Source organism: Papaver somniferum, chromosome 1 (genome assembly GCF_003573695.1).
Source record: "Papaver somniferum cultivar HN1 chromosome 1, ASM357369v1, whole genome shotgun sequence".
Lineage (NCBI taxonomy): Eukaryota > Viridiplantae > Streptophyta > Magnoliopsida > Ranunculales > Papaveraceae > Papaver > Papaver somniferum.
In genome coordinates, this window is record NC_039358.1 from 41,831,421 (window position 1) to 41,854,167 (window position 22,747).

The window sequence follows — 22,747 nt, forward strand, 5'->3', positions numbered from 1 at the left end:
GGGATAGAAACGGAAGTATCATCGGAGACAGACAAAGGAGAGGCATCAGGAGTGGGTGACGGCTGAAGTGGGGCAGAGGCAGACACGGAAGTGGGCGACGGCTCAAGGGGGAATAGGCAGACACGGAAGTAGGTACCAACAGTGATTGAGTTGAAACAGGTGGTGGCATCGAAGTAGAAGTGGAGGCAGGGACTGGCAGCTGCAGAACGGGAGAAGCAGGTGCTGGCACTGGACGAGGAACGGAAACATGAAATGGCTGCGGTGATTGCGGATGATCAGGAGAAGCATGTGCTGACGAAAGATGCGGACGTATACAAGACGGCACAAAAGTGGGGAAAACAGAAAAGGAAGAGTTTACCTGGGAAGAAGACGACGCCGGCAAGGTTGATGACGCGGATGCAAAGGGAAATGTAGTCTCATTAAAAACAACATGTCGACTGATGTGGATACGACCCGTGGGAATATGAAGACACCGATAACCTTTATGAGAAGGACTATAGACAATAAAGACACAAGGAGAAGACAAAGCATCCATTTTATGAGACCGATACGGACGCAAGTGAGGATAACAAAGACAACCAAAAACACGAAGAGAAGTGTAATCAGGCGGAATACCAAAAAGAGCTTCATAGGGAGAAGATTTATTGACAGAGGTCGAAGGAACACGATTCATCAAATAACAAGCAGTGTAAAGGGAATCATACCAATACGAGGATGGTGCAGAGGCAATATTGAAAATAGTAAGACCAGTTTCACGAATATGACGATGACGACGTTCAACTAAACCATTTTGTTCAGAAGTATGAGGACAAGAGAAACGATGAAAAATACCAAGTTCTTGAAGGTGTGGAGTAAGTTTCCGATATTCAGCAGCATTATCAGATTGAAAGATTTTTATTTTTCGACTAAAAAGATTTTCAACGTGCTTTTGGAACAGAAAGAAGATGGAGAAAACATCAGACTTTTGAGACATAGGAAACATCCAAGTAAAACGACTATACGCATCAATAAATATAACATAATATTTATATCCTTCATTAGATAAAATATGAGAGGGTCCCCATACATCGGAGAGAATTAAATCTAACGGATTCAAATAAACTGTTCGACTGGACGGAAAAGGTAATTTGTGACTACGATGCTCATGACAAAAAGAACAAAAACTAATGGTTTGACTCGAAACTGGAAGAGAAAACTGAGAAATAACTTTGCGAACTGTGCGCATCATCGGATGACCCATCCTAGCATGCCAAGACTGTAAACTGGCACGTTCTCCAATGCAAGCCTGAGGAATTTTGGACGAAACATCAAGTTGATAGAGACCACCCTTCCTAATGCCGCGAAGAAGAACCTTCCCGGTACATCGATCCTTCACAAGACAAAAATTTGGATGAAATTCAAATAAGGCATTGTTATCAGAAGTGAAACGAGAAACAGATAAGAGATTATGAGCGATTTTTGGTGTAAAGAAAACATTACGAAGCTGCAACTTACGGTTGGGAGATCCCAAAACAGAGGAACCAACATTAGAAATTGGTATAGAGGAACCATTACCCATTTGAATTTGATCAGGACCAGTCTATTCAGTAGGAAATTGAAGACGAGAGAAGTCATTAGTGATGTGATCAGTAGCACCGCTGTCAGGTGTCCACGAAGGTGATGGTAGAAGACCAGACCCATAAGCAGCGTAGGCCCGTGGTACAGAGGATGGTGGTGGACGTCTGGATGGACGGAAACTCCTGTCATAACGGTTCCAGCAATCTTGGGCCGCATGGTTAGAACGCCCACATAACTGGCAGACAACAGCAAGATTATCAGAAGTAACAGGCCCACGAAAACAGTCAGAACGAGGCCCACGAGAGTTATCAAAGGAAACAGGTCCAAGTCCACGAGAGGTATTGCCGCCAGGCCCACGAGAGTTGTTAAAATTTCTGTTGTTGCCAGGCCCACGAGAGGAACTGAATGAAGACCCAGAAGACATAGAAGAACCAGCAGAGGAAGAAACCTTCGGAGAATATGGTCGAGACTGTTGAGCAACATTGGAAATTGGATGAGAGGCAGAAGCTTGAGTTTGCTGAGTAACCCGTACCTCAAAAGTCAAAAGAAAAGTAAGGAAATCCTCCACATAAAGAGAGCTCATAGTGGTCTTTAATGAAGTGACAATAGCATCGTAAGAAATATCTAAACCAGCCAAAAGACAATGACGGAATTCCTTATCTGGAACGGTAGTGTTGGCAGCAGCAAGACTATCAACCAAGTCCCTAGCATGATCAATATAAGATCGCATGGCTTGGGACCCTTTCTTAAGGGCACGCAACTCACAGTGAAGATGATGGACTTGAGCATCTGACTTTGAAGCATACAATGATTCGAGGGATCCCCAGATTTATTTTGCTGTGTTAAGGCGATGAACGTGTCTAAAAACAGAAGGAGTGAGTGAAGAGAATAACCAACTTACAAGGATTTTATCTTGTTTAACCCAAGAGAGAAAGTCTGGTGTAGGAGCAGCACCGTCAACAGGAGCAGTCGGACAAGATGTGGAAGCAGTGATATGATCTTCAAGATCATGACCTTGAAGGTAGGGCAGAAACTGAGCACGCCACAGGTTGTAGTTTGTTTCATCCAGCTTCACTGTTATGATGTGATGAGGCTGGGATAATTGTAAAGAAGACATACCAGAGTTGAGAACAGTTGAAATAGATGATAAAGCTGTGGACATTGCGGAAGAAAGAGGATCGACTAACCTAATGATACCAAGATGAAACTAATATAGGAGATGAGACTAACACAGAGAAAGAAGAGATGAGACTTAAACAGAACTTCTTGTTATTGATTCACTTAAAACTTAATGAATTACACAAAGTTGTAATGCATATATATATATATATATACATGAGTTCCTTGAGATGCAAGGTAAACAGGTTTCCTAACTAAAGAGAATTGCCTAATATACAAGGAATTCTAAAAATAACAAACTCTAAAAATAACAAACTCTGAAAGCTTAGCCGTGTATAATTGTTGGGTCACAATATACACGGACTAGGTGTTGTGTTAACACCACTGATGAAATACTGGTGGAGTTTCGTTATTGGAACTGTGTCGTCCCCGCTGTTGTAGGTGGAAAGTGGCGACGTCGGATTACATGATTTGAAATCACAATAAGTGACTTCCATAACATTGGTGGTGCTGGGATCATAAACAAAACGAAGACTGTCATCACCAACTAGAAACATTGGTCTCACCGCCCAGTGAGTATAATCAAATTGAGCCTGACCGGACCAACCAGCATCATCACCAATATTCCAAACAAAACCATTCACCATTAAAGGAACCGCGATAACCAAAAGCGCCAAGGAAAACAACAACTTGTTGTTGAAACCCATGACGGAAAAGAGAAGAAAAAAACTGAGAGAGGAGAAAAGAGATGAGATTGTGTGTGAGGATTAAGCATAGGCCATCAGGGGTATATATAGGGCTTGGTAGTGAGATGATTTGTTGTACTCTAAACGGATTCAGATTTCTAGTTCTAACAAGAACAGGAAGGAGTTACCGTTAATGCATGCTTGTTGTACTCTGAAATGGATTCAAGTTGTAGTAGAAAATAGGATTCTAACATGCAAGGATTTATCCAGTGATTCAAGAATAAGTATATATGCACCCAGATGGTAAAAGATCTAATGTATATCATTGCAGAGCATGATATCAAAAACTTATATATTAAATTTCGATCAAATAATATAATCACCATTAAAAAACTCTTGCGGAAACATAAATAAATTGACTTCTAACTCCAACACTAATAAGCAAAACCTAACACAAAATTAAACAACTAAAGCCGCAACTAAGACTAGAAGAAGACTGCTGGAAGAGAATTTAGATGCAGAAGAAGATGTAGGAGAATTAGGCGACATAGTAACAGTTTTGGCTTCCGCTCCTGCAGCCTCGGTAGAAGAAGTAGGTGACATGGTTGGAGTCGAAGATGCTCCCTCTCCGGTTGAAGAATCCGAATTGTTAGTAAGAAGACTGAGTCAGCTGCATCTTGTTAACAATAACAAGATAAGCACTATCACCGAGTCTCAATGAGTCAGTCAGACCGAGCAACTAGGAAGTTTTATAAAGCTAAGTGTACGGTCTGTTTAGATAGAGTCTTGAATTCGTAGAAGTCATAAATTGTTAGAGTCTGTAACAACTTATGTAACTGCTTAGCAGTATCTTTCAAGTATAAATAAACTCTAAAATCTCCACATTGAGTGTGGAAGTATTTCATCCAAATATCATCTTCTAGATTGGTATCAGGCTCTCGATCCAGATTCCGGCTTTCGCACCTATCCAAAAATCTATACCAAAAAAAAAATCCAAACAATGGCAGAGGTTACAACTATTCTACGCCAGGTTCAAATCCATCACCTTGTTAATTTAAAACATACTGGCACTAATCATGTATTGTGGAAGGCTCAGTTCAAGCCTATACTGAAAGGCTATGACCTAACAGGTTTTATCGATGGATCAAAACCAAAACCACCAAGAAATCTACCAGAAAGTGAGGATGTAAATCCTGCGTTTACAGCATATGAGCACCAAGACTCTTTGATCGTTGGTTGGCTGAATTCTACCTTGAATCCTGAAGTTCTCAGTGTAGTTGCAGAACTTGATACTGCACAAGAGATATGGGATACTTTGGAGTCTGAGTTTGCTCCGAAAACATTTGCTCACCAGATGAATTTAAAGAGACAGCTCATAATCTGCACAAAGGTAATAAGACTTTGAAGGTGTATTTAAATGATGCTAAGCGTTTATTTGATCAGCTTGCAGCCACAGGATACACCGTACCAGCTCATGAGAAAAAGTAATCCATTTGCAATGGATTAAATCGTACTTATGACCCAATTGTTACAACATTGAGTACTGCTGAAACAATGGACATATCAACCTTTGTCACTCATCTTGTGACATTTGAGATGAGGCTAGAACATCAGATGTCTCAGATGCAAGAACCAGTTGCCAACTTTGTCAGTTCTTCCTCGTCGTCTGCAGGCAGACTTGCACCAAGAGGGGTTCCAAATCCACCAAGAGGACCAAATCCGCCAAACAATAACAATCGTCGCTCTCAACAGCCTCCAAGAAATACTGGTAATGGTCCAGTCTATTGCCAGATTTGCAAAAAGCGTAACCATACTGCAGATCGATGCTGGTTTCGCTATGACAAAGATACTCACCAACATGCCAAAGCGCCTGAAGCTTATATTTCCTTACCAGGTGGTCAAGCTAATGGACAATGGGTAACTGATACTGGTGCAACCCATCATTTAACTCCTGATGTGAACAACATATGTATTCCGCATGAGTATGAAGGCACGGATCAAGTTCGTGTAGGTAATGGTAATGGTCTGGAGATTGCGCATATTGGTAACACAACATTCACTCATAAATCACGTTGTTTTATATTAAATCAGATTTATCATGTGCCAAAGATTAAAACAAATCTTCTATCTGTTTCTCAATTCTGTAAAGACAACAATATGTTTTTTGAGTTTCACACAAACTTTTTTCTTGTGAAGGACAAATGCACAGGAGCAATGCTGCTAAAGGGGAGGAATGAGAATGGGTTGTATATTTTCGATGGCATAGGAGACATTAATCCATCCAAAACGCCACATTCTTTTCTCTCAGCCAGTCTACCTGTTTGGCATCAGCGCCTGGGTCACCCAATGCTTGGAACAGTTTCAAAAATAATTAGAAATCTCTCCCTTCCTGTTTTGCATAAGAAGTTTGATTTTTGTCACTCTTGTCATGTTAGCAAGAGTAGGAAACTTCCCTTTTCTCTTAGTACTACTACCTTTGATAAAACTTTAAGTTTGATTGTTTCTGATATTTGGGTTTCTCCACAAATTTCAAGAAATGGTCTTCGTTATTACATGTTGTTAATGGATGTTTTCTCTCATTACACCTGGGTTTTTCTAATGGTTCATCGATCTGATGCTTACAATCTTCTTGTTCAATTTCACAAACAAGTTGAAAATTTAACTGGTCACAAAATCAAGGTTTTCCAATCTGACAATGCTCTTGAGTACAAAAGAATTACCTCCTATCTAAACAGTTCAGGCATCCAACATAGATTTTCCTGCCCTCATACCTCAGCCCAGAATGGTATTGCAGAGCGTCGTATAAGGCATGTAACTAAAAGTGGTATAGCACTTCTATTTCATGCTCACTTACCAAAAGAATTTTGGTCAGAAGCCTTCACAACTGCTTGTTATCTTATCAATAGAGTACCTAAATCTAAAACAGATCCAAAAACACCTCTTGAGTTGTTGTACAGTAAGAAACCAGATTATGCTTTTTTAAGAGTGTTTGGTTGCTTAGCTTATCCCTGCCTGCGGCCATACAACGCAAACAAATTAGAACCCAGGTCACTTCCATGTGTATTTTTAGGGTACAGTGCAGCACATAAAGGCTATATTTTCCTCCATCTGCCAACCAATAGGCAGTATATTTCACGCCATGTGAGATTTGAAGAAACAACATTCATACTCTCTCCTCGACAGCAGCAAGCTCTTGAAGTTTGTCAACCAATTACTGCATCAAGCACAGATATCCTTGGCTCATCTGTTTTCAGTCCATCACCTCCTGTACAGCTACAGCTCCAGCAGCCGCTGTCACCAGCTTTGCTGCAACCGCAGTCTCCAGCATATGCTCCAGATTCTCCACAGTATTCTCCAGCTGCATCAGCAGAGTCATCGATTAATTCCTTGTCTACTGCTCATGCTGAATCTGAGATTCAACCTGCACCACAGCACGTGCAACAAGGTCACATGATGGTAACACGAGCTAAAGCAGGTATTACCAAACCAATTCAGAAATTGTGTCTTGCTGCAACTAAGTATCCTTTGCATGATGAGGATTTCATGGAGCCAACGTGCTACTCTAAAGCTTGCAAAATACCTGAATGGAGAGACGCAATGGACAATCAGATAAATGTACTGATACGTAATGGCACTTACTCACTCGTCAAGTATGAGTCTGGCATGAATCTAGTGGGGTCTAAGTGGGTTTATCGGATTAAGAGAAACCCAGATGGTACTATACAGCGCCATAAAGCACGCCTGGTTGCTAAAGGATTTGCACGGCAAGAGGGAGTTGATTATGGTGAAACATTCTCACCAGTAATAAAACCATGCAATCACTTGCAGTAATGAATGGCTGGCAGTTGCGTCAACTAGATGTAGAGAACGCTTTTTTACATGGTGTCTTGGAGGAAGAAGTATACATGAAGCAGCCTGCTGGCTATGTCGATCCAAACTTCCCTAATCACGTCTGCAAGCAACATAAATCCTTGTATGGCCTCAAAAAGGCACCACGTGCATGGTTTTCTCGTCTCAGCAGTCATCTTCTCCAGTTAGGGTTCAAGGCGTCAGTGGCAGACTCGTCTCTTTTCATCAGAATCTCTGGTGGCTCAACTACTTATGTGTTGATTTATGTTGATGATATCATTGTGACAGGCTCTGCATCTAAGTTGATAGATCAACTGGTGACTGATTTAGGAACTGCCTTTGTTGTTAAAGACATGGGACCTCTTTCTTATTTCCTGGATGTTGAAGTTTTACATCAAGGTAAAAACCTAGTGCTCTCCCAAAGGAAATACATCTCAGATTTACTACATCGCACTAAACTAGATGGAGTTAAGCCGGTTTGCACTCCACTGGCTGCTAACCTCCAAGTTCGTAGACAAGGTGTTGAGTTGTTTGCTGATCCCACCCTTTACAAAAGTGTTGTGGCGGCTTTGCAATATTTGCACATCACACGGCCTGACATAGCAGTGGCTGTTAACAAGGCCTGTCAATTTATGCATGAGCCATATTTGGAGCACTAGGAACTAGTTAAACGTATCCTGCGTTATTTGAAGCAGACAATCGACTACGGCTACTAGTCTTGAACTATTCACTCAATGCCTATTCGGATGCAGATTGGGCAGGGAATTTAGATGATCGGAGATCAACTAGTGGCTATTGTATCTATTTTGGGGGTAATCTTATTTCTTGGAGTGCCAGGAAACAGAAGACTGTTTCAAAGTCGAGCACAGAATCAGAGTATCGTGGCATTGCTATTGCAACTTCAGAGCTTATCTGGATTCAGTCTCTGTTACAGGAATTAGGAATTCATACACCTGTACCTTCCTTATGGTGTGACAATCTGGGAGCAACATATATGACAGCAAACCCAATCTTCCACGCCAGGACAAAGCACATAGAGATCGACTATCACTTTGTACGTGAAAGAGTGGCAGCTAAACAACTACAGGTGCACTTCATTAGTTCCAGGGATCAAATAACGGACTTATTTACTAAAGGCCTGTCTTCCTCTAGGTATCAACTTCTACGTGACAAATTGAACATCCGTAAACTCCAGTTCAACTTGAGGGAGGGTGTTAGTAAGAAGACTGAGTCAACTGCATCTTGTTAACAATAACAAGATAAGCACTATCACCGAGTCTCAATGAGTCAGTCAAACCGAGCAACTAGGAAGTTTTCTAAAGCTAAGTTTACGGTCTGTTTAGATAGAGTCTTGAATTCGTAGAAGTCATAAATTGTTAGAGTCTGTAACAACTTATGTAACTGCTTAGCAGTATCTTTCAAGTATAAATAAACTCTAAAATCTCCACATTGAGTGTGGAAGTATTTCACCCAAATATCATCTTCTAGCTCGAATCACATGACATGGTTTCAGGAAAGGTTAAGGTACCTGTATCGTTATCAAAATTGGGTACGTTGACATAGCCATCGGGGCCATATTCAGGGCCGGACCGCCAAAACCTATAATATGATGTATTATAAGCTGTAATATCAACCTTGAGGCCATTGTTGCAGTCAACAGGATTGCCACTGATGAAATACTGGTGGAGTTTTGTTATTGGAAGTGTGTCGTTCCCAGTGTTGTAGGTGGCCAGTGGCGATGATGGATTACATGATTTGAAATCACAATAACTCACCTCCATGACATTAGTGGCGTTGGGATCATAGACAAATCGAAGACTGTCATCACCAACTAGAAACATTGTTCCCAGCGCCCAATAATGGTAATCATATTGAGCCTGACCGGACCAACCAGCATCATCACCAACATTCCAAACAAAAGCATTCCCCATTAAAGGAACCACAACAGCCAGAACAATCAAGGAAAACAAGAACTTGCTGTTGAAACCCATGACCGAAAAAAAGAAGAAGCTGAATTATCTTGAACAATCAGAGAGTAATTCCAGAGGAGAAAAGAGATTGTGTGTGGAGATTTGAGCATAGGCAATCAGGGGTATATATAGGGCTTGGTTTTGGGATGACTTGTGATACTCTAAACGGATTCAGATTTCTAGTTCCAACAAGAACAGGAGATAAGAATTACTTCTTGTACTCTAAAACGGATTCAAGTTGTAGTAGAAAATGGAATTGCAAAATCTGCACCTCAAGTAGTATTTTAGTTGAAAAAATTATACCCAGTTTAGTGGGATTAATCATTGAATTACTTCATTTTGCGTAAAAGTACAGTAGTATTTTGGTTTTGCGTAGTTAGCTTTACATTTAACATATAGCAAAAGAAAAGAAAAAAAATCCGTATACCGATCAAATATGAATTGATCCCAGGAAGAAAATCACTAGCCAGGTTTTCTGCGAAATCGAGACAAACTCCAGACAGGTTACCAGCAATCCAAGAAACAATCACTAGCCAGGTTTTCTGCGAAATCGAGACAAACTCCAGACAGGTTACCAGCAATCCAAGAAACCGCTTTCTGAATCTAAACCATAACGATGCCGGATGGTAACATATCTTCCTTTGGAATTGGACGTGAGAAGGTCAACTTGGTTTGCAGAGATCTAGTTACCACCGCAACCTAATTTCGTGGTATAAATTAGTTCCTGCTGATGTCAGGACTAGGACTTTTCCCTCATTTTGGCTCTGGCAAAGAACACACCTGCTAAAAGACCTGGAAAATAAATCCCAGCAGTATCTCGTGAGATTTTTAAATGCAAGTAGACGAGCCAAAATTGTTCACTAGCATTACAGATGGACTGAAATAAATCAGTGCTTGTATATATAGATGGAACACCTACCAAAAAGGATGCTGGTAAAGTTCTGAAAACTAGTAGGAACGTGGAACAGAAGGATTCCCGCGACTGAGAGAGGGATCTTATTCAGTGATCCGACAAGGCTGCCAAATCAAGAACCACAAACAATTTTGCCAGAATATTAAGAATCATCTAACATTCAAACTATGACGTAGTAAATCACCCAACTTTGACAACAATTTTTTCTTTAACTTGTACTGTTGGGGGGTGCAGCACTAATGACTTCTGAAGACAAGATTATATGGGTTGGGTCACTACCAAGTTCAACGAAATGCATCAGGTCCTCATTTAACCTACTAGTGAATATATTTATTTTCCTAAAACAAAGTCATGCAAGGAATCTCACTCAAAAATTAAACCAACTCATTGGCTTCCTTTCATTCTAGTAGGATATCATGGACATTATTATCCTTTGTTACTAAGTTGTAAACATAAACAAGTTTACGGTTCCAGGTATTTTCTGGAGCCATAATTTGTAAGAGTAGTACCTGTAAGTTGTCGCCCCTGTTTGGTGCAGAAACCACATCGATGTGAAGCTGATAGCAAGGCCTAGGAATCCACTTGATGTCATGACCAACCAGAACGTCGGCATTCTCAGAAGAGGCCTGCCAGTTCACTTCAAGAATGTCGGTAGGAATGCGAAACAGATATGTTGTTTGGGGAGATTCAGAAAGCTATAACCTAATTAGACTAATTGTCACTCACTAAACCGTTTCCTAAGTTGTCAAGAGTCTGAGGAGCATCTAAAGTATTTCAAACTTATGCAGCAAACAGAAAACTGAAACTGAATTCTAAGATGATAACCAGATACTAAAAGAATAGCTATCAGGGAAATCTTCAGGGCGGATTAAACTTTATGTTAGAAGACACGTATAGACAACTATATCTGAAGGGAGACTAAAAGGAAACTAGCAAACTAATTTGGTATTTACGCGTGGAAGTAAAAACGAGGACAAAGTAACTTACGTATCGAAAAGATAGTCCACTTCGTTGAACAAGAAAATAAGCAGAAGTCCCAGTGGCAAAGAGAGAGTGTTGTTAAGTAAGACCATCGTGAACTCATTCAAATTTCCAGATTTTGTGACTTGCTTTACTGTATCCATGACTCTCCTTAAAGTCAACTGGAGGAAAATTAAAAATATTACACACAAAGAATAACTGCAGAAATTCGCAACAAGATGTGACAAAGAATCAATGCTAAAGTAAAAGGACAAACTAGAGGTAGCTACCGAATATGATGCCGTCAAGAAACAATTAAGTATCTGCCACGTATAACCCACAGCATGAAAAGAGATGTCTGTAACTCCACCAGAAACGGCTGAAATGATCTGTAAGGGAAATCTTCTTCTAGTCATACAACCAGAATGATTTGAAAGTTGACTTACAAAGGAGATACAACGATTCATAGATAGTGAAGGGAAACGTAATTCGTAATCAACTGCAATCTTGTGGTAACATAGTAGTCAGTTCAGACATTTATACAAATTCATATGGCTCCAGTTAAATACCATTAAGAACAGAGCAGCCCAGACTCTACTATCGTGGCTCTTCTTGAATAGGTACATTTCACCAAGAGCAGTTATAACATTCGTAACATTTTTCAGAACTGTCACCATAGCAACATTAATGTACTTCAGACTGCAAGAACAAGGACAAAAATGAGCCGTCGTCAAGGAGAAAACACTTCTTGCTAAGCACCGGATTATGAACCAAAATTGAAGAACATTAAACCAAGTGAATACCCAAGAAGCAGATTGGACCAAATTAAATAACAAGAGTAAAAGCATCATAATTCTAGCAAAGATCGCACTACATTAATCCATGAAACTGACCAAAAGAAGCCTGGTACCTGAAAAGGCTTGTGATAAGCATCCCAACAAATATAAAATTCACAGGTAACCAGACCCTAACCAATTTCCAAGTAAGTGGCTCTGTGGAGATCAGACCAAAAAAACTCAGCGTGGAAACAATAACCACCGAGACAAGATTCTGCATCCACATAGCAGATTTGTAAATAAGTTATAAATCGGAACTAGTTAACAATCATCAAGGGTCAAGGAATAAACTAAAAGCTTACTAGAATCAAATGTAAAACTGTCACCACATAAAAACTAAGTATGACAGCTAGTAACTCACCTGGTAGAGCATCAGTGATATCCCAGCATTAAAATCGTAGCTGGAGAGGACATACTTGTTAATAAGTATCATACTGCATGATGAGATGCAATATGCCAAACCAGATAATAAAGCTTGGTTCGGATCTTTCACTAGCTTGATGCTGCGAGTCTGCTTATCTCTTTCTTTGTCATCTGCACCAGCTTCCAGGTCAACTGCCTCGCTGTTAAGACTCTTCATTGACCTACACAAGAAACCACCAAACTACTCTAGATCAGCAAAGTTTACATTATAGAGCTTAATCACCCATGCTGCAATACTAAAACCAATCTTCTACCACTATGCATATATAGCTTTTAAAGACGTTGGAGGCTTTATTATGAAGCATGCCTAGATTACGCCACACGAAGTCCTCCAAAATGCCTGGTTCCATCTTGAAATGGGTTAAAGCTTTAAACTAGACAACCCAACAGAATAGTATGAAACAGATGCCTCGCGCTGCACATATAGAATTGCGAACTGTTCTAGCATTGACTTGGACTAACCCTTGCAACAACCAATTTGTCCTAACTAATGGCACAGAGATTACACAAGTAAGTAATGTAATTATGAAGAAATGAACACACCTGTTACCAAACTCTCTTCGTAATGGACTTGTGAGTTGATCTAGTACAACTACATTATGTTCCCCGCGATTCGAAATCCCAAATTTATCTACATTTTGAGTTGTGTCATCTAATAGTAACTGTCTTTCAATAACTAAATCATCAGGAGAATCCAAATTAACACCACCTGTAGGCATAATTCTCTAAACACACAAAAAAAAGACAAGATTATTAGTATTCAGACAGTCCAGTTGTTGGTCAAAAACAAGTCAATCTGACAAAGAATTGAAAAACCCACAACCAAATTAACATAAACAATCCGAAACTCAAAAACTTAATTTGTGAAATTTAAACATAGGTTGACATTAAATTAAAGACCAGTTAGTACAATAAAAGCTTCTTAATGAAGTACTAATTCAGAAATTTACCTTGTATTTATTCAAGCTGCTGCTAACAAGTTGAAACCATCATCAAAACTTGAAGTAAAGAAACCCAAATGAAACCAGGGTTTGAATCTTTTTCTTTCACGAAAAGGTCTGTCTATTCAGAAGAACCCCAAAAGAAACAAAAGAAGAAGAAGAAGATTAGAGTGGAGTTGAATTTTGAAGAAATGGGGTTGATGGAATTTGAGCTGTAAGAGGAGAAAGTCAAGAATGGGAGAATGAAAAGGAAATCAGCTTCAGATATTTAAACTGAAAATTTGATAAATATACAGCTGAGTTTATTTTCGGTTTTTTTAGTTTACTTTACCTTTTTTTTATGTTCATTTTCATTATAATAAGTGGTTGTTGAGTGTGGATATTTCCGCCCGACATTCTTACAGGACTGCTAAATAAATGAACAGTTTTCCTCTGTCGGATTTTTGAAACCGGCTTTAGGGGTTTTGACGCATTCTTGACTATATCCAATTGGGTTCAACAAAATGGAACTCCTTCCCTCTAGCTGGTGAGCCTTTTTCTGTACAAGTGGGTGACTTCGAGGAAGTCATGATAGAAGAAGCAAATGCAATGACAGTAAAGCAGTGTGTCATAAATTCCATAATGCTTACCAATTTTCGATAAGTGGAGAGAGCTATCAAGCAGAAGTAAAAACATCTTGCTTCTAATATCCATTATAAGAGTTGCAGACTGTCCAGAGAAAATTGCATTTGGTCGGTGATTTCTCACAGTAATTTTGCTACATTGACCAACAATTGTGTATTATTATTATCTTTAATAATGCATTTGTACCAACTTGGAGCCAATACTTAAAGAGTTTACAGATAGTTTCAAGCATTTAGCTGAATAAAAAACTCAACAACTAGTATCATTGGATTGGACTACAACTTGGTACCTTTTCCCACATCTTTATGTGTATCCTAAAGAACAGTTTTGCTACACACAACGTTGTGTACACCGGGAGGGGATCCAACGGCAGAAAGATCATTCTCTCTGCGTTGAGATAGGAGTAGGTAGAAATGGGTCTCATCCCTCCCTCACACGGTACACACAACATTGTGTGTCTATCATTTTTGCCTAAAAAAAAATACCGCTTTATATTTCCTTTAAAATTGAAGTCGTGAAGACCCAAAAGAACAACCTTGGTATAGGGCCGGCATGATTTAGTAGAGGGGTGGCACTGTGATAGTAATGTCCTTTTAGTTGGCTAGGGGATGTCCTAAAGGGGATGTAAATTGAGTAGATTACCCTTTTCACCTTAAATCAACCAATATCAAATCAAATTTTTTTTAAACCTAATGAATCAGAAAAAATCAAATCAGTTTTTTTTCATCTTCTTCTTCATCTTTTCTTCTCCTCTCCATCAACTGTAACCTCCATTAAAACTGGAAATTTCATCGTCTTCGATTAATCAGCGATTCGAAAATTAATCAAGTGTAATGACTTATATGAGGTATATTATGAAAAACCAGTTAGGGTTTAGTTTATTTTGTTCGATTTAAGTTTAATTTCTATCAGAAATTGGGATTTTAGCTGAAAATTGAAATTCAAATTTCTGGGTTTATGTGAGCTACGGTTGATTTTAACTCTATTACGAACCGTTACTGGAGAATTTGATGTTGTTACGGTTGGTAATAGTTCAATTACCAACCGTATGTTCTTATATCTGAAAATTTTCTTCAGTTACGGTTGGTAACCATTTTTATATTACGGTTCGTATTGAGCATTTGGTTACGTATCGAGCATTTAGTTACCAACCGTAACTGGTTTTACAATTGGGTTTTTCCCCAAATTTAACCAGTTACGGTTGGTGGTTCATCTTTTACTAACCATAACTATGAATTACGGTTGGTTACGAGCGAAATGCCAACCGTAATTATCTCTAAAAATGTAAGAAATTGATTTTTTTTTACGTATTTGAGCAACAAAAAGCTAGTTGGGACTAATTTAGAAGTATACCTGGTCATTTTCAGACATTGGGTTTTCACTTTGTTGGTTAATTTCTTCAATTAATTGAGATTGACCTTCACTTTGGGTTAAAACTTCTCTACCATCTCCAAACTTTTTTTAAAAAAAAACTCTAAAATCTGATTTTGTTTTGATTTTGAGTTAATATAAGTGAATTTAATCATTAACATTAAACTTGATTATCATCACCAAACTAGATTATCAATTATGAGGGTTAATTTATCATTTCTAAATTTTTTTTATAAGGGACACCTTGAATGATCATGTAATGATTCTTTTTGTCTTATTAGAATGTCGCCCTTCTATTAGAACATGCCGCCCCTATAGCAAGGTTGTAAAAGAAGCAATCCACTTGGTTGCACTGAGGTCATTTAGTCATACATTCAACAGTGTCCAAACTTGAAGGGATCATTTCCCCCTGACTGGGTCCATTTTGAGTACTAGCATTGCAAAAATCACTTCAGGAATGGCAATGGTCCAATAATTCTTCATCCACGAGCTTATAAACATTACACACAATGGGTTCCTTTCCTCTTTATATGTTGATTATCACAAGCTCGAGGCATTTTCGTATTTGCCGAAGGCCATCACTGATTCACTGGTGAACAAACAAAATTGAAATTACCCATTGAGATGTATTAAAAAAAGATTCAAAATCAGTAAATATCACTTTCGCAGCTAATTTAAAGCCACTTAAAGAAGAAGAAGCAAAAAATAAATAAAAAAAAATCAACATATGAACTTTCTTTAGCCAAACCCACTTACTTGGTGGAAGAAGAAGCCCACTGTGGTCCTCCTCCATGTTAAAACGCTAGTTTTTTCAATTTTAGTGGAAGCTCACCAACAAATTGACAAGAACAAGAGCAACCAAATTGCAAGATCCACTAATTAAATTTCCACTTTTGATGGTTATGAATGCAACATAATTTTGGTGTACAACTATGAATCATCATCTCATAAGCTAATGGTCAAATCATCAACTATTTGGTGGATACCCATAATATCTCCATACATCTACTACAAGACCTAACAACTCCTTTAAAAATAAAGTTTAAAGTTGCATTAGAATGTGCCAAATTATGCTCTTATTTTTAGATAATTTTTCTAGGAATCATCCCAGGAATCTCCCATTTAGATAAGACCCTATTTGGATAAATCAAAGCATGTACAGACAAATTTAATTCATTATTTTGCCAGCTATTTTTCCAGGTATTTAGTATTTATGACTCAGTATATCGTCATGCCACTGAACTGAACACTCTGACAATGAAGGATGGTTGTTGGAGAACAATTTCCTTAACCCTATTTCTTATATTCATGTACTAACATTTTTTAAAATCCAAACCTGTTCTCTTTGTATATGAAAACATATACAAGCAATAGCTTTGGAGACAATAGACAGTACCTCGAAGTCTGTCAGATCAGAAACAGCATAATTTGGCAATTTCTCATCAACAACACATCCACCTGCAGAAAATTGCAAATTCACATTCGCAAATTACTGTCTGAAATGAGAAATGGATCAATTGAAATGATTATGAACATTATAAAAGAGTAGAGAAAATGAATGTACCTTTGCGGGTATGAAGACCAGTAGGTTTAAATTTTTTCCTTCTTAATAATTTTTAGGAGCATGTTTAGAAGAGTGAAGAGAAAGAGACAAATTACCAGCAATCCAAGGAACCAGTTTCAAATCTAAAGCATTAACAATGCCGTCTTCGGATGGTAACTTATTTTCCTTTGGGCTTGCACTTGAGAAGGTCAACTTTGTTTGCAGAGTTTTTGTTACCACTGCAACCCAATTTTGAGGTACAAATTAGTTCCTGCTGATGTCAGGACTAGGATTTTTCCCTCATTTTGGCCCTGGCAAATAACACTCCTGCTAAAACACCTGGAATACAAAGCCCAGGAATATCTAGTGAGATTTTTAAATGCAAGTAGACAAGCCAAATTCATTCACTAGCATTACAGATGGACTGAGAAATACAAGATAAATCAGAGCTTGTATTTTGATGGAACCTACCAAAAGGATGCTGGTCTAGTTCTGAAAACTAGTGGGAAACTTGAACAGAAGGATTCCCGGGATGGAGAGAGGGATCTTATTCAGTGATCCGACAAGGCTGCCAGATATAAATCAAAAACCAAAAACAATTTGTCAGAATATTAAGAATCATCAAACTATGATGTAGTCTATGAACTCAATTCTAACAACAACTTTTTTTCTAACTTGTTTTCACAACAAGCATATTATTGAATTCCTACAGAAAGTTTTACTGAATCGCTACATCATATTTTCACAACAATCACAACAATCATATTATTGAAATATGCCAAACCAGACAGCAAAGCTTGGTTCGGACCTTTCACTAGCCTGATGCTGCGAGTCTGTTTATCTCTCTCTCTCTCTTTTCATCTGTATCAGCTTCCAGGTCAACTGCCTCGCTGTTAAGACTCTTCATTGACCTACACAAGAAACCACCAAACTACTCTAGATCAACAAAGTTTACATTATAGAGCTTAAACACCCATTCTGCAATACAAAACCAATCTTCTACCGCTATACATATAGCTTTTAAAGATGTTGGAAGCTTTATCTATGAGGCATGTCTAGATTACGCCACACAAAATTTTCCAAAATGCCTGCTTCCATCTTTAAAAGGGTTTCAGCTTCTAAATAGCTACTCCAGAGAAGAGTACAAAGCAGAAAATTGCCTCTAACTTATCCTTATGCTGCCTCGCACGCACTACATATATCAAAATGTAAACTGTTCTTGCATTGTCTTGGGCTAACTCTTGCAACAACCAATTTGGCTTAACTAATGACACATAGATTACACAAGTACGTCATGTAATTACAAAGAAATAGATGAAGAATACACATACCTGTTACCAAACTCTCTTCTTATAGGACTGGTAAGTTAATCTAACTACCACCACATTATGTTCACCAAGATTCGACATGCCAAATTTATCGAATAAAACATGTCTTTCAATAACTAAATCAGCATGAGTATCCAAATTAACATCATCTGTAGGCATATTTCTTCGAACACAAAATAGAAAAGACAAGTCCATTTCTTGGTAAAATACAAGTTAATCTGACAGAAAATTGAAAAACCCACTACCATTAATCCAAAAATCTCACTCATAAACTTAAAATTGTGAAATTTCACAAATTTCTTCACACGTTGACATTAAAATAAAGATTAATTAGTATAAAAGCTTCTTAATTAAAGACTACCTCAGAAATTTACCATATATTTATTTGAGCTAATAAGTTATACTTTTTAAACATGTTCCATACCTAGGCTGGTGTTCAACGTACAATAGAAAGAGCTGGAGCCTTGCACAATACACAGTGCAAGTCTGCACAGCATACAGAATCCGTTGCACACAAAAATCCGTCACTAGTATAAACTTACATGAAGCATCACCTTTTATGTATTACCTTGTATATGTTGCTTAGTCGTCATCATAACTTTTGCTGATACAAGTCGAACAGAAATTAACAATGTTTGATATCCTCCTCACCCCACATCATCAGAGTCTTGATAAAATCATCCAAGGCTTGAACAGATGAGCCATTGTCCATTAAAGCTTTTTTCATTTCTTCACTCAAATCTTCAGCCTTCTTCCTCATCTCAACTCCTTTCTCACCCTCCATCACTAATCTAACCGTTTCAGCGACGTCTTCACAATTGATATGCGCGTCAAATCCTCTAGCCAACTCTAGGCAAACCCCTAATTCTTCTTCTAACAACTTTGAGTTGTAATATTGTTCGGACCCAAGAGGCCAACCAATGATCAGAATACCATTGCTCAAACTTTCTAGTATTGAATTCCATCCACAGTGACTCAAAAATGCACCAGTAGATTCATGAGATAGAATCTCAATTTGTGGACACCAATTCTTAACTAATAATCCTTTTCCTTTCTGTCGCATCCTCTCTTCAAACCCATGGGGTAACCATTCTGACCTGAACTCATCACCAACTTCAAACCCTGTGGGATTCCTAAGCACCCAAATAAACCTTTGCTCACTTTTTTCCAAACCCTTTGCAAACTCCATCATCTGGTCAACAGGAATACTGTTCTGAGAACCAAAGGAGACATAAAGAACAGATTTTGCTGGGTGTAGGCTCAGCCATTCTGCACATTCACGAGGTGACATACCAGGAACCTTCCCTCCTCGTTCATTTTCGTTGGACGAAATTGGGAGAAGAGGTCCTATAGCCCAAACTGGTCTTCCACTAGAACTTTCCCAATGCTGGAGCCAATATTTCTCAAGAACATCAACAGTATTCCATATACCTGCGTCTGAATTCTTGCAGTATCCAGCTTGACGAGCAGCGAAAGTGGGTGGTGAATCTTGGGTATAAGAAGATGCAGCCTTGATCATGTTCTGAGATAGCTGGTTACGGTGAATTGTGAGATTAGGTGGTAGACCAGGTAAAGTAAGCACATCTGCAGTGGGTGTGTGTCTGTGAGGCAAATGAGTCCATATTGAGTTGTAAATTGACATAGCATAAGGTCCAGAAGTATACAGAGGAACATGACGAGACCCAAAACTATGAGCAACTTCAACTGTGAACCCCAAGAACATATCGGAGATGATGCAGATAGGTGGATTACCACCATTAGACTGAATTAATTGTGAGATCAAAAGTATGAAAGAGGGTTTCAGTGATTCAGAGGAGTGGTAGAACTTAGCTACCGCAGAGAGACTTGACAGAGAATCTGTATTCTCTGCATTTTCATTGAAAGGAGGAAGCTCGACGAACTCGATAGTAGGGTAAGCCAGGAATCGAGGGCTTAGCTTTTGGATATTATCAGGCGTACTTATGATTTTGATGAGGACATCTGGTATACGACGAGAAGCTAACTTCCGTGCAAAATCTAAGAATGGGTTCAGATGACCTTGAGCAGGGAATGGGAATAGTACGACATATCTAGAAGATGAAGAAGGTACTTGCAGACTAGGAATACTAGAAGATGAAGGTGACTCCGTTGTTGTCTTTACCTTGGTCACAAACGTATCCATGCCTGCCTGAAAAAAGATGAGGAGAAAAATTACACCAAATTGACTAGAATTTTTGAAATGATGCATACATAAAGAATAAATCGGCTTATACAAAGTAGAAACAACACTTAAAGAACTGTGCATATATACAAGTATGAAAATAGTGATGTAAATGGATGGCTTCCATTTCATCCAGATGATTAAAAAGATTAGTAGAGGAAGAAATTTATGATCCTAGTAGTCCACCACATACCAAATTGCTAATACAGGGTGCTCAATAAAATAAAACATGGTATAATCAAAGCACAGAAAGACTAAACTTACTTACATCTATCAAGAAGAAAACCCCTAATTATCAAATTGAACCAAACTGACTTGATCAAACACTAGTAGTAAATTTCCCATTGAAAAAAAAAGTTACTTTGACATGAACCCTTAGGATTAGTTTTTGACATGAACTTTGGGGGAACTGATTATATTGAGCTTGAAATTACTAGTAAAAGAAACTCAACCCAATTCAATCAATGTTTTATGGTCAGCTAGACAGATCTTCACAGTTTGGAAAACAATTGAGAGAAGAAGGGAGGGAAGCCTACCTGGTGATGGACTCCACAATAGCGATTAACAGTAGCAGTAGAACGAGTTCGGTTTGGTAGAAATTATCCAAGCTCTAAATCTCCTTGAATGTTTCTTTCGAAGTTTTGTAGTGATATAATTAGGTCTTCTTTTATTGACAAGTTACAGAACTAGCAGATGAGCAAAAGAAGAAATATTCTGTTACGAATGGCAGATGACAGAATCTACCTTAAAATGAAAATGTCACTCACTCACTGATCACTAACTCCACTCCGTTCTAATTACTTTGATCAAGGAACAAAATGGTAGAACAACCATGGAGGGGGCAATTGCCCCAAACACAACTTCCAAGGAAAAAGAAGAAAAAACAACTAGTACTAGTAGTTTTAGTTTTAGTGCGAATATTTCCTGGTACGTGGACGGCCCCATCAACAATCTTAACTATGAGATTAATAATGACAAATCTCATGCATTATGCGGCATCTCCGCCGGGGAAAAATATTCCAACCACATAGGAGAACAAGTATTAATCTCATGCAGTGAGAGTCTGAGATTACAAGATTCCATGACCCCCAATAAGTTATGCCAAAGACCGAAATGGCATCAAAACACCAATGCCATCCAAATATCAAAATGAAAGGCAACAAATTCAATCCTACTAGACTGTCGATTAAAAGCATTATAAGGCATGTTCCTGTAGGTATGGTAAAAAAAATGTTGTTTAGCGTATCATGTGGCATGATAAACGAGTTGCGTCATTATGGGAAAATCACTGAGCGACAGAGTTTCTAGCGGTAGATGTTTTCAATAACACCGACGGTATTATGAATATCGGTCGATGTTAACTCTAGCGCCAAACGGTTAGTTCTTTATCGCTATAAACAGGTAATTTTCAAACTCGGAAGTTACCCCAAAAAATTTTACACAAAAATTTCTCTAATTCTCTCTTTCTTAATCTAAATTTCTCTTTTCTCTCTTTCTCAATCTAATTTATTTTTTTTGAAATTTCCGAAATGACACAATTTTAAACCCAACTTGATTCAGCAACACAACTTGATTTTTCTGGAGTAGGTAAGAGGGTGTCGTTAAGAACATATGTGATAAGTATAAAGAAATAGGTAAGAAGCAAAGAAGTCTTCAAGTTTTGGATATTAACCAAGTCCAAACCGCAACTAAGAAAAGGCAAAGAAAAGTTGAAGCCAAAGAAAATCAAAACAAAACAAATTTGAAGCCACAGAAGAAGATAAACAAAGGAAATTCCGTTCATGAGCGTATTCATTAGAAGTTTTGTGAAATGAAGAAGATTAACAAGATGAAGAACATTGTCCCAAATTTTATTTTTGAAGTCTTTCCAATTATTGTCTAGTTTTATATCTTGTAAAATGACTATTAAAGATTATATCGAAGTTTAATGAATTTGAAAATTTGGCGAATATTGTTGAAAATTAATATTAATTCTATTCTTAATCCAATCTTATAATTAAGAACTTAAACAAATATTAAAAATTAATACTTAGAAAATTAAGAAATTAAAACATAAAAACTTAAGTGGACAATTAAGAAATTACAACATAAATGTTGGACAGTATTTGGGCAAATATCTTAAAATCTCGAAACAACTTTCAAAATGGAATTTTTTCCCATAGATATAATATTTAGCACCACACCTTTGTTGAAGTTCCATCATGGTTTCACCACTTCTCAAGTTTGGACCTTCTTGCTGAAGTAAAGCAACATACCTAGTAACTTCCTGCTTAATTGTAATGAAGTGCTGAATCAACTCTAAAACATCACGATTGTTGAGGTTCATTGTTTGTTCTCGAAATTTCCGAAAAATCCTTTGCCACAATGTTTGGGGATGAAATGCATCCTCAGTAAAATAAATATAATTCCTGCAAATACATTCATCTT

The 22,747-nt window shown here is 38.1% G+C and overlaps 3 protein-coding genes and 1 long non-coding RNA gene across 6 annotated transcripts; all 4 read right to left on the reverse strand.

Moving 5' to 3' along the window:
• Nucleotides 1-8,695: 8,695 nt before the first annotated feature.
• LOC113293500 (mavicyanin-like) lies at nt 8,696-9,202 on the reverse strand. Its single transcript, XM_026542145.1, has one exon. It carries the CDS (start codon nt 9,200-9,202, stop codon nt 8,696-8,698), a length of 507 nt encoding a protein of 168 aa, XP_026397930.1.
• Nucleotides 9,203-9,472: 270 nt separating this feature from the next.
• Nucleotides 9,473-13,560, reverse strand: LOC113284133 (GDP-mannose transporter GONST1-like). The gene is made up of 10 exons (XM_026533553.1): nt 13,264-13,560; nt 12,857-13,038; nt 12,252-12,474; nt 11,965-12,104; nt 11,624-11,753; nt 11,345-11,443; nt 11,082-11,236; nt 10,604-10,720; nt 10,101-10,198; nt 9,473-9,973 (listed from the first exon to the last, which is right to left on the reverse strand). The coding sequence occupies exons 2-10, from the start codon at nt 13,030-13,032 to the stop codon at nt 9,921-9,923; spliced, it is 1,191 nt and encodes a 396-aa protein (XP_026389338.1). The 5' UTR covers nt 13,033-13,038; nt 13,264-13,560; the 3' UTR covers nt 9,473-9,920.
• Nucleotides 13,561-15,505: 1,945 nt separating this feature from the next.
• Nucleotides 15,506-17,784, reverse strand: LOC113328163. Of its 2 annotated transcripts, XR_003349286.1 has the most exons (5): nt 17,601-17,784; nt 17,264-17,360; nt 16,814-17,131; nt 16,006-16,707; nt 15,506-15,838 (listed from the first exon to the last, which is right to left on the reverse strand). It is a non-coding gene; the product is annotated as an uncharacterized LOC113328163 (long non-coding RNA). The 2 variants fall into 2 exon arrangements; XR_003349284.1 differs by having other exon boundaries at nt 16,006-17,131.
• A 650-nt stretch (nt 17,785-18,434) lies between these two features.
• LOC113284144 (UDP-glycosyltransferase 92A1-like) lies at nt 18,435-21,175 on the reverse strand. 2 transcript variants are annotated; one of them, XM_026533567.1, is made up of 2 exons: nt 20,857-21,175; nt 18,435-20,283 (listed from the first exon to the last, which is right to left on the reverse strand). In XM_026533567.1, the coding sequence occupies exon 2, from the start codon at nt 20,279-20,281 to the stop codon at nt 18,746-18,748; it is 1,536 nt and encodes a 511-aa protein (XP_026389352.1). In that variant the 5' UTR covers nt 20,282-20,283; nt 20,857-21,175; the 3' UTR covers nt 18,435-18,745. The 2 variants fall into 2 exon arrangements, with proteins under 2 accessions (XP_026389352.1, XP_026389347.1); XM_026533562.1 differs by having other exon boundaries at nt 18,435-20,287.
• Nucleotides 21,176-22,747: the final 1,572 nt, after the last annotated feature.